Consider the following 12,638-nt stretch of genomic DNA (forward strand, 5'->3'; position numbering starts at 1 on the left):
TTCAGATTATATTGAGGCCATCGCTCCACTCCCCTCACAGCCCCCAAAAACACTAAGGGTGCTTGAAACAGTTAAAGCCAAAACCACTTCAAGCTTCCACCTTGTTAACTTTCATTCCTTTGAACATAAACCCCAAGGGTTAGTTGCTTTTGACCAAACAATTTTTTCCTCCTCTTCTTTGCAGATTCTTCCCTCTTTGCAATGTACTCATTAACACGGGGAGATTTCGTTATGAGCCTTAGTGGATGCTACTTGATGGTTTCAGGCCAATGTGTAGGTGTACAAAAACACAAACACACATACATTCAGGGCCAGAAGCACGAAGATCTGTCAGCATTTGCTGGTTACTGTCCCTTTCCCAGCTCTGGAAATCCTTTGAAGCAGCAGCCTTGAAGAGAAACTCCTCTCTGTGGAGCTGCTGAGGCTTTAACTGCCCTAAAGCTAAGTAAAATAAAGAATTCAGAATGGAGGATCCTAGTGATCTACAGGGAAACAAGAATTCACTTTTTCCATTGGACATATGCTGCCTAACCTAATGAGGGAAGCCAGTTCACTGTACAGGACAGGAGACAAAGCCAAAGATTATTTTACTTTGTAACAACAGTTTATAACTACAGAGGCATGCTCTGGAATATTCAAACAGCCCAATTCATGAAGCACTAGGAATAATGTCCACAAACCTGTGTTGTTATATGACCTCTCTAACAGAAAGATAATTCTACTTTGCAAAATCTAATAGAATGAATCTTAATATTAAAAAAAGGTACTACAGGATTGAAACTTAATAAATCTAAGTAATATTCTTGCTTAATTCTTTATGTCAGCAATTTTTATTTACTTTCTGCCAATATACACAAGAAAGCACTGTTCCAGACTATTAGGGGATTCATGCAGCGGAAGCAAAGTGGAATGACTCCTTCTGGTGCAATGGAATTTAACTGTGCGGTCCCTTTTTCTGTACCTTCTACCTGCAAAAATTGTTCTTCGTTAATGAGACAGCAGAGGCACAACAGACAACTCAAACCATTAACTATTAACTCAAGGGGGTCTGAAGGACTGACAACCCACTTCGCATACAACATGGACAGTACTGTTTGGCAGACTGAGTACACAGAAACAACTCTGAACTGACTGCAGCTGAGTACCCTGCCTTCAATCCTGTGCCATCTCCTTTTTTTAATAGAGGCAAGACAGCCAGGAACTCCTTAACATCCACTTCTTGGTTGCTCCATTTCAGAATACTACTTACTCTGTATATGTGTATGCATACATACACAATTCTGAAACATTATCTTTCCCAAAACAGAAGACACTCAGATACAGCATTTAAATAAGTGACCAAGTTTTCTATACCATTTCTTGTCCTTTCACAAAATCACTTAGAGCTGAGTGCAGCCTCATTAAGGGCTGAAGTGGGAGAAGCTGGGCTGAGATTAGATGTGTTTTGCAATGAGACAGCCTCCGGAGGCCCTCCTGAAGCAGTTAACATAACAGAAGGCACACGAGCTCCATTATCTCCTGTGGTAAATCTCCTTGCAAAACAATAGTTTATTGTTCATGTTGAGCCTTAGATTTATAGGTTCAGTCTGCAGTGTTTCATTCACACAGGTACAGTAAGATAGCTACAAAAGCCAGCTTCCTTGCAAGAGTCCATGTCTGCATACCACAACATATCATTTACTCTCTTCCAGAGAGGCTCTTCCAGAGAGAGGTACAAAGTTTACCTTGAGCATTTTTCATTTCAGGAAACATTTTACCTTGTTAATTTCAGGAGCTGGACTTTGATGACCTTTGTGGGTCCCTTCCTACTCTGGATACTCTATGATTCTGTTTAGTGCAACACACAGGCACTATGTTCATGCACAAACTCATCCCACAACGCTACTATTAGTGAACTCCACTATTAGGTGAATCACAAGCCACAAATAAAATGCCGTGATGGAAACCCTGAAAAAAACTGCTTTGAAAGGACAGCAACAGTATTTCCTATTTCCTATTCAAAACCACTCACTCCTCAATCAAAGAGTTTGCTAACAAGCATTAATATAATGCAGTATGGCCAAAGTTTTGTTACCTGTGAATCAACTACTTAAGTTACCCAATAAATCATATCAGAAGCCACTTAGATGGAAGCTTGGATCATGATCACCTCATAACCAAGCTTTCACAGGCCATGGTAACTAGAGGTACTGGGGCTGCAGGGGCACATGCATCCAAAACTAAAAACTTATCATTTCCTCTTCAACTCTCATTCAAACAATAGTACAGGAAAATAAACTTTGGTTTACTTAGCAACGTATCAATGTCCTACTGTGTGGAGTATTAGCATTGGGTCTGACTGAAGAGGATAATCCACTTTGTAATTTAGTTAAATTACTAATTTTAACAAAGATAAGTACCCTGTATAATTTTGCAGTGCTTAAAGAATACATCCTTTGAGTATTCCGCTCTAAGAAACATCAGCTTGTTATAATATTTTAAATTTATGGAACATTTGTAACTGCTGTTATATCAGGAAAAATATTAAATCTGCACAGTAAGTACAAACTTTATATGAGAAAGTATACTTGTAAGTCCATGATGATCTCCTGATGTCTGCTGAGGCACTGACTTCCACAAAAGACACAGACAACATCTCTGGGGATAGACTCAAATGTCCCAGAAAGTGCAACTCAGTTAAAAAATAAAAATAAAGGCAACTAACAGAAAAGCAAACAAAAAACTGTCTCCACTCTATTGGCTGTAAAAAAGAGATGCTTATCTGCATTCTCAACCAGGAGAGTGGTTGAGAACCCCATCTTCAAAAAAATGTCTTAAAAGCCCATACTACTAACAAGAGAATGTATTATTCCTCCCAAATGTGGTTTAAACTGTGCAGAAACAAATTTTGTTTTGCGCTGGCATATACGCTTTGAAGTACATCTCTGCTTCTCTAGAGGAAAGCAGGCGTTTAGGCTACTATAGCCGAATCCAATCCATTCAGAATATAAAATAAATTAAAACCTGCTGATTAGGAGATGTTAACAAAGTCTGTACGATGAAAGATAACATCTATATCCAAAATGAAAGATATGTTTTATCTTGTCTGTCCTCCAACTTTGAATCATTTTGACTGTAAGAAATAGCAGACACCAAATAGGACGTGCCTGTACTTCCATCTAGGCCAGCACGGTCCAACTGGTGCCCATCGTCTGAATCTGGACCACAGGATGCCTCCATATGGCCTGCCACCTTTTCCTTGGAGGAGATAGGGAACAGCTGTTTGAGGAGCAAACGCTGCCTGAACAGCCAAACACCTCCTCCTGTGTCCGGCTGGCTCAAAGCCCAGAGCTGTCGCCGTGTTCCTGTGGAAGGCAAGGAAGGAATGGGAGAAGAAGGCAGCAGAACCTCCCACCCACGCAAGGACTTGAGCTCTTCATCTGCCTGACTCGGACAGACGCAACCCAGCAAATCCTGGAGCTGCTTCTGCCATGGAGAGGGGCAGCCACAGGAATGGCCCAACAAAGCCCCAGGATCTGCTGCTACTGTCATCAAAGCTGGGGGTGGGATATACCAGAAGTGACATAAAAATCAGGAATTTGGCACATGTTTGCAAAGTCTAAACCACCTTACAGTAGATACACTAAGTGGTACAGTACAAGCATACTGTCAATCTTCAATCTGCTGCCAGCAAAACAGATTAATACAATATTTTGGCCTTCACACAGAGCAAAAACAGAGAAAAGCATAAATATATTTCACTATTAACTGCCTATTGACTTCTTATTGGTCAAGAAGAACTTGGGCATTGAAATCCACACAAAGCAAATTAAATAGCAACACTATTTTTACCTTTGCAACTGCCCACACAATGCAATTTTAAATCTCTCCTTAAGGTGACATGAATAGTAGACAAGTAAACAAAAGGGAAATATTTTACAGGGTTTACAACTGTGCCATCTTTCTTCCACCCATTTTTCACAGTGTTGCTGACATAATTTCTGAAAAAAAGCTATTTGACTGGCATGCCAATGAGTATAAATCAAGCAGGGAGGAAAACTGAGAATCCTAAAGACCTACCTTGTACAGAAACAAAACTGAATTCTGTTTCAAATACATTTGCTTTTGACTGCATATTGGTTGAAATCTTCAGATGCATTGAAATATTCCCTATTATATCAACCTAAAAATAATAAACACTTTCTGAATATTTGAATAGGATGTTTTAAAAGACAGTATAGTTGTCTGCATTCAACTCAAATATCATTTAGCACACAAAAGTTAAATGGCAGTGTCTTCAAGCCAAGAACAGAGACACCAGATGATGTACTTCACGCTGACCTGGAAAATCATATGCTTATTGGAATAGGATAGATTAAAAACAACACAGAAAAATAATGTAAGAGCAACATAAGTCATATTGAAAGCACCATCACAACTTCAAAAATTGGTGTAAAAATTATGCTAGAGATGTGAAATCTCACCGAATATACCCAATATTGAAGAGTCACACATGATACCAGATTTTAAAGATGCTATAATATTATTTTGAAATCTAGAACTTGATGTGTTAAACATCCTAACTAAAATGATATTCCAGTCCCCAACAGCGAATGACTGGATTTTAGAATGTCATTCACGCTAAATCAATTAGTCAAATTTTATATGAATAATATATGAAATTTAGTATCTGATCAAAAGGGATTACAGCTTCCAGGAAATTAAGTTCTCTGTCCAGTACTGCACACAGATCAAAACATCTTTAGACAGATTACTGCAAAGCTTGTATTCACAGTGGGACTACAACAACACTTTCACAAACAGTGTCCAGATGTCAATAAACACTAGTCAAAAAACTGTATGACAGTGCTCCTGTGAAATGCCGGAAATAAACCAGACTACAGATAATACCTAAAAATTATTAACAACTTCTACTGAAGAGATTCTATTAAAAAAAATTAAAAGGAGTGTGACTCATGGGGCAGTTTCTGCCTTCTTGAGTAAGAGTAGCTTGACAGAAGGCAAAGAAAGCACTAGCCAGTATTTGCTCATTAACTTTGCAAAGAAACATAAAACTGAGTCAAAGAAAATAAGTTTACTTGCTAAAATGTTACTTAAATAGGTGACTTTGCTTTCCCCATTCAGTAACAATTTTAGAATTAAACTGATCTCTCTTGTACTGGGGAGCCCAGCGCTGGACACAGTACTCTGGGTGTGGCCTTACCAGTGCTCAATAGAGGAGAAGGATCAGCTCTCAAAATACTGCCAACAATCCTAATGTAGCCAGGATGCCATTAGCCCTTTTTTCTGCAAGGACACATTGCTGGCTCATGTTCAGTTTGTACCCCAACATAATAATGGGATTATTTCACTCCAAGTGCAGGACTTTGCACTTCTTGCTAAACATCAACTGGCAGCCCATTTCTCCAGCCTGTCAAACTCCCACTGGATGGCACCTTCCCAGAAACTGAAGTGAGGCTGACAGGTTTGTAGTTCCCTGAGTCATCTTTCTAACCTGAGGATAGGAGTGGCATTTGCTTTCCTCCAGTCCTCAGGAATGCCTCCCAATCATCATGATCACTCAAAGATCACTGAGAATCAGAGTCTGCATTGGAAAAGACCATTAAGGGTCACCTAGTCCAACTACGATGAACAGGAACATCTTCAACTAGATCAGGTTGCTCAGAGCCGCTTCCAACCTGTCCTTGAATGTTTCCAGGAACAGGGCATCTACAACCTCTCTGGGCAACCCATGCCAGTGTTTCACCACTCTTACTGTAAAAAATGCCTTCCTTAGTCTAAATCAACCCTCTCTTAGTTTAAAACCATTATCTCTTGCCCTCTTGCAACAAGCCCTGATAAAAAGTTGGTCCCCATCTTTCTCACCCCCTTTTAACTATGAAAAGGCTGACATAAGGCCTCCCTGGAGCCTTCTCCAGGATGAACAAGGCCAGCTCTCTCAGCATTTTCTCACAGGAGAGGAGCTTCAGCCCTCTGATTATTTCTGTGGCCATCCTCTGGAATCAGTCCAATAGGTCCATGTCCTTCCTGTGCTGGGGACCCCAGAGGTGGGTGCTGTATTCCAGGTGGGGTCTCACTAGAGCAGAAGGATTGAATCCGCTCTCTCAACCTGCTGGCCATGCTGCTTTTGATGCAACCCAGGGTACAACTAGCTTTCTGAGCTGCAAGCACACATTGCTAGCTCATGCTGAGCTTCTCATCCACCAGCACCCCCAAAGTCCATCTCTGCAGAGCTCTTCTCAATTCCTTCAACCCACAGCCATATTGATAGGATGGGTTGCCCCAGTGCAGGTGCAGCACCTTGCACTTTGCCCTGTTGAACTTCATGAGGTTTGCAAAGGCCCACTTCTCAAGCATGCCCAGGCACCTCTGGATGGCATCCTGGTACCTGGGACTCCTGAAGGCCAGTCTTACTAGTAAAGACTAAGACAAGAAAGGTATTTGGTACCCCAGACTTTTACATGTTCTGTGTCACCATGTTCCCTGTCTATCCAGCAGCAGGCCCACATTTCCCCTAGTCTTCCTTTTGTCGTGTATGTACATATAGAAACCCTTTTGGTCACCTTTGATATCCCTTGCAAGATGCAATTACTGCTGGGCTTTACCTTTCCTAACCACATCCCTGGATGATTGGACAATATCTCCATATTCCTTCCAGGTCACTTGTCCCTGCTTTCATCTTTTCTAGGCTTCCTTTTAGTGTCTGAGTTTTTGCCAGGAGCTCCTTGTTGATTCATGAATGCCTTCTGGCACTTCTGCCTGACTTCCTGCTTTTGGGATTAACTGTTCCTGAAGTTAGAGGAAGTGATCTATCAATACTAACCATGTTTTCTTTTTTGGATTCTTCTTCTCTTCAAAGCCATATGCCATAGCACTCTTCCAAGCAGATCCATGAAGCAGCCACTACTGCTCTCCTGAAGTCCAGCACTGTGACTTTGCTGTTTGCTCTGCTTCCTCCTCTCAGGATCCTGAAATCTACCACCTCATGGTCACTACAGCCAAGGCTGTCTTCAACCTTTACATCCCAACAAACCCTTCCTTGCTTGTATGTATGAGGTCTGTGAATGCAAATAGCACCTCTCCTCATTGGCCCCTCTATTGTTTGGGTAAGGAAGCTCTCCACAAACCTTCTGGACTGCTTATGCCCTGCTGTGCTGTTCCTTTAACAGATACTGGGGTGAAGTCCCCCATGAGGACCAGGCCCTGCAAATGTGAAGCTATTTTTAGCTATCTGTAGAAGGCCTCACCCACTTCTTCTTGTCTCCTGATCACGCAGCCTAATAGCAGAGGTCCACTACAATGTCGACCATATTGGTATAGGTTCAGGTTTTTTCGGTTGGTTGGTTTTTTTTTTTTTTCCAGACAGCTTGCTGGTGCTCTTCAGAAAAAAAATGTGGTCCTTCAGTGGTCCAAAGACTACAAGCTGAAAACACTATGTAAATCAATGCCAAACTGCCATCCTGGACAGTCCTGCAAAACTGGTGTTTTATCCAGGACACGAGAGGCAGCTACATACAGATACTACTTACAGAGTGCCACTGAATGCATACAGCCACAGCAAAAGCTATGGCTAGATAATGGGCTCTGCTGGTTTTGGACTTACCACTTCAAAGATTTTAGAAGTCAACTAAAGTTATCATAAAGTTGTCTTTTATTTAGGTAGGGAGTAACAGCCTTTACTACAACTGGGGAAAAGATACAACACTGCTTCAAACCCATCATGTTCAAAATGTAAATAGTTTGGGCACTTCCACCTTCTCTAAGTGCACTCCTTGTCTTCATATCTTGTTTTGATTCACAAAAACTTCTCTGTAGCTGACTACAAACAGGCATACAGATGCACCTGAAAATCAAACACAAAGACCACTGCATATTCTTTTTAAAAAGCTTCAAACTTGGCTATATTTTCTTTAGGAACATAATCTCACTTTGACTTGACTGTAAACTATATGGCTCCCTCTTGTGTCTATTATACCACATTTCAGGGGACAAAAAAATTTTAACATTAAGCCATAAATATTTGGGCTTTGTTCATCCTTCAGCAGGCATGCAATGCTCATAAATGCTCATAAGGAAGTTACAGACATACCTTCCTTTCTCTTCCCGAGAAGAGAAAACCCTGCATATTACAGAATTTCTGTTTGGTACAAACTATAAAAAAAAAATCTTGCAAACTACAAGTCTGCTGCAATGAAAGTAGTCTTTTGACCATTCCTGTATTTTGATACCAATGCAGAGGCCAAATGCATCATTAAAGTACATCTGTAAGAACTTTTAACTATTTTTTAGTTATCAAATTACATATGTTTAGAGAGGTGTCAGTGCGGTTTATACAGCCTGGCTAACATGCTCAAGGGTTTATTTTTGTCTGCTCAACATCCCACCTGTTTCTGCTTATCAAACCAGACTACAGTTTAGCTTGCAACAGCTGTGAAATTCATAAATCTGTCCATTCTTCATATGTAGCCAGACTAAGCACTTGAAGAGAGTCAGAACTCCAGCAGTCACCACTACGGATAAGCTAGAGAAACAGAGCAGCACCTCTCAAACCATGTTTGAAACTGCACACCTATCAGAAGCCAAATTACTTTAAAAGCAGTCTAGCAATCCTATTTGGAAAAGAAAAAGAAGCATTTGAAGAAACGACTTGTTAACTCTTTTATTCCCCCTGCCATTAGAAATATTTTGTAGACTAAAAATGTTGCAATTAAAATATTTTGCCTGCACAAAGTAGTCCCTTTTTTAGTAGCTTCAAATAGCAAAAAAACTACTTTTATTTCGAGATGCTGCTAGCATTACTTCCTTCAGTAGAACAACTATCAATAAAGTAAACAGTTTTAAGATTTTTGTATTACAAAGAATGTATTTGTACTTAAAATATACTTCAAAGGGTACTTGTACTTAAAAAAAAATTAGTCTGCATACTGAAAGCATTATCAAAATCCTGGTCACACAGGACAGCTTTCATTAAAACACTTTTACTAAAGTAGTAGTAGTACTGAATGAAATTATGGTATACAAAAATCTAACACTTATTTCATTGAGCTTGCAGAGTACACTGCCTTTCACAGATAAGTGGGTTTGCTTTGCTTTTTTCATTTATATGACAAATTTCTCTTTGGCCGTTTCTTCCCTTTTCCATCTGCTCATGAATTACCCTTAGCATTAGTATTTTGTGGGTCAATTTTGTTCACAAAATGATATGAGCACATGCAAGCTGATACTAAAATTAATTTCAGCTTCTATGAATAAGGAAAAATGGTACTTTGTTTTAGGGAAGAAAGAGACTTCTATTTTTTCTCTATGAACTTTTTTCCTCCACCATTTCATAAATTACAAGCTCTTATTTTTTGAGAGCAGAAGCAGAAGGCAAAAATGTAAACTTTTCCATAAGTTTTCATCAAAAACATTAATAATAGGTACGCAATACATACAGTTGGCATTCCTGGAGCCAACTGAATTTATTTAACTTTCTAATGTGAATAGTAGTATTTGCCAAATAGGAGTAAAGAAACATTCAGCTGAAATTGTGGTTAAATGGCAGTGCTGAAGTAAGGCACCAAACAACCAGAACCCACCTAAAATTTAACTAATATTTATTACCTCTCATTCTACAAAGGAAAGTAAATAAAGCAAATGAACCCTACCTGACCTACCTTCATGCTCATGTTCAACAATGTGAAACAACAGCTATAGAACAAGATATATAACAAGAACACAAGACAAGCAATAAATAAAAGAGATAATTAAAAAAAAAAAACTGATCTAGTTTTCTGACCATTCTGCATTTCAGAGGTTTTCTTAATCGATGTTGTGGTCACATAACCTCTCACGTAATACTACTAGTGCAGGATTAGTCAGGGAAAATGATGGAACTGGTCATAGTGATAGTTCAGCTGATTCAGATGACTCAGTTCTGATTAACTACTGCAGGAGCAGGAACAGCAGCTAGAAGAATTGGATAATGTTCCACAATATTCTGCTAATAACTCGTTAAAAACAGTAGACTTTTTTAGGGTGAAAAAGATGTTCTAAAGACAAAAATTTAGAAGTTCTGCTTGCGTAGGCAGTATACTTTGAGAAACAAAGTGAAGGCTGGAAGGCCAAGTGTGGACTGGCAGCCTAGGATAGCACATGGCAAGAAAAAAAGAGTTGGTTGAACTATAGTTTCCTGAATTGTGACACCTAGAAGGAAGAATCCAGTTCCCTTCTCATATCAAAGCCATTGTTTCCAGCCTATTCCTTGCGCATCTGATTTGGTTTTCACCCATCATTTTCAATTACTTCAGTTTTCAAAATGTATCCCTCTGGCTCCTTATACTCCATAAACTGACAATGTGTTTGAAACATATTCAGTTCTTGAAACACCAAACAGCTACACAAAATTATGTAACTTTTGTTGAATTAAAACAGTTAATAGAAGAGTTTGGATAATACTAAAGCAGAATAGAACTGCCTTGTGTATTCTGACCTCTCCCACGGCCAAACAAAATGTCTCTAGATCACACATTTGGGGAGATTCAGTACATAGAGCCATACGTTTTTTACACAGATTGTGCCACAAAAAAAGCTTTGGATGTTTGGATATTGAGCACTACCTTGAGAACAGCACATCAACATTCACTTACAACATGATATCAAGGTATCAGTCAGAATAACAGAGTTCTCTTAGAAACTCGGTTTAAATCATTACTTCAGAAGACAATGAAAAGTTCACCCATCTCAAGCCTCTCCATACCCTGTTACCAGATGGGTTTATCTTTGTATTTGAAAGCAATCAAAATAATTATGCTAAAAAGAACAGAAAACAACAGTTAATCCATGTTCATTGGAAATACAACATATGCAATGGTTTTATTCTGTCAATTAACAATTATTCATTTTATTTTGTTAAGTGCAAACTACACATTTTTCAAAGAATCATAGAGGCATAGGTTGTAGATGTCTGCAGGTTATGTAGCAAAACTTCCACCCAGCAAAATTCTAGAGACTGGCTAACAGTAGCAAGATGAAAGCAATGACTGGATCATCCCTTATCTCCTTTTCCCCAGAACAAAGAAATTCAGCTCCCTTAGTCTCCCATATGGATAAAGGGCTGAAGCCAATTACATCTTAATAGCTCTCCTCTGATCTCATTCCAGTTTGTCAACAAATTTCCAGTTTGTCAACACGTCTTTTGCACTGGTAGGCCCAAAATTGTACAGTATTGCAGATAAAGCCTCACCCATTTTTAAACAAAGGGCAGCAATCACTTCTCTCAACCAACTAAATATAAATATAACCAATAAATTTTTATATATCCATAAGCCTACTGAACCGCAAAATTTCAACAGTGGTTCAAAAAACCAGCAGGAAATTGCTTTAATGATTCAGACTTTTAAGGCCAATATACTTGTGCTATTATTCAGCATCACTGTGTTCACATCTTCCACAATAAAGATCATGAGAACAACATGTACATACTATATTTGAGATTCTTACCTGAATAACTTTGTAGAAATAGGCATACTGTCGAGCTGTATTTTTATATTGGCTAAAGACATCATGTATGGCCTGAGTTGATTGAAGATACTGTACTTCATCTTCTTCAAAATAGAGAGGAGTATCATATTCACTGGGGAGAGTCTGGATGTAGGGCAGCCAGAAAGAGTTGGGGTTGGCTCTCTCACAAAGGAGATGGAATGCCAGTGTTATATTGCCCATGGCTTGCAGAATTCGATCTTGAGAATACAGAGATCCTAAATTAACCAAGAAAAGTGAGGAACTGCATTAATTGTCCATGGAAAATCTCATCCTAGATTTACTTTAAATTAACATGATTAAATAATATGTAAGCATTTAACCAAAAAAAAAAGCTTTTTGGGTTTCTAAAATATTTAGCTGCCTACACTGCAATACTGCAAGTTTTTTGACACAGCAAATGCCTTGTGTACAACTGCATGATGAAACTAGAACAATATTCTCAATACCTCAGAACATTTTATCTCCAAGCATTATACAAGCTACATGATATGTGTTCAAAATAACACACACTTGTGGAAGATATCCAGTGCACTCAGCCAGAAACTAACAGGGAAATTAAATTCTTTCCACTGACACTTCAAGTTTCTAAGTATTCCAAACCTGACGGCTGGCACGATAAGCAAGCCCTGTAATAAAGAAGATCAACTAAAAAAAGAAAGTCTCCTACTGAATGATTCCATAAATATTCATTTCTTGCTTAAGAACTTCCTTAAGCTCTTACCTAAGACTGAATTTTTAGCTGACTCAACCGTCATCAACAGTTTTCTAGGAACCCACAGAAACAATTCTTCAGCCTATAGAAAAGAAAGAAATGCACAGATCAATTATATGACCTGCCAAGTGTCTCAAATACACACCAACTTTATATTACAAGCGGTTTACTTTTTTTTTTTAAATCAAAATCATTCTGAATCAAAATTCTTCCTTCTCTTCCACTGTAAGTTCAACAAACAACCTGTGTTTCATATTGTGGTAACCAAATGTTCCAACTTCCATTACACAAGGCTTTAAACACAGACAGACACAAATTAAAGCCCTTCCATTTTGGAGCTGCTAATATGTACAACACAACTTTAAAGCTACCAGATACATTATATTGCTAATAATTACATGAT

At 38.8% G+C, this 12,638-nt stretch overlaps 1 protein-coding gene across 2 annotated transcripts in view; it reads right to left on the reverse strand.

Annotated features, from left to right (window-relative positions):
* Positions 1-12,638, reverse strand: part of SETD3 (SET domain containing 3, actin histidine methyltransferase) — a 62,145-nt gene that overhangs the window by 19,753 nt on the left and 29,754 nt on the right. For both annotated transcript variants that reach the window (XM_042047629.1, XM_042047630.1), the window contains 2 exons: positions 12,245-12,317; positions 11,482-11,738 (listed from right to left, as the gene is read on the reverse strand). In XM_042047629.1, coding sequence (XP_041903563.1) covers positions 11,482-11,738; positions 12,245-12,317 — 330 coding nt within the window. The remainder of the gene's footprint in view (positions 1-11,481; positions 11,739-12,244; positions 12,318-12,638) is intronic.

Source organism: Corvus kubaryi, unplaced genomic scaffold, assembly GCF_017639235.1.
Source record: "Corvus kubaryi isolate FWS band 111438036 unplaced genomic scaffold, C.kubaryi_AGA036_p1.0 66, whole genome shotgun sequence".
Taxonomy (NCBI): domain Eukaryota; kingdom Metazoa; phylum Chordata; class Aves; order Passeriformes; family Corvidae; genus Corvus; species Corvus kubaryi.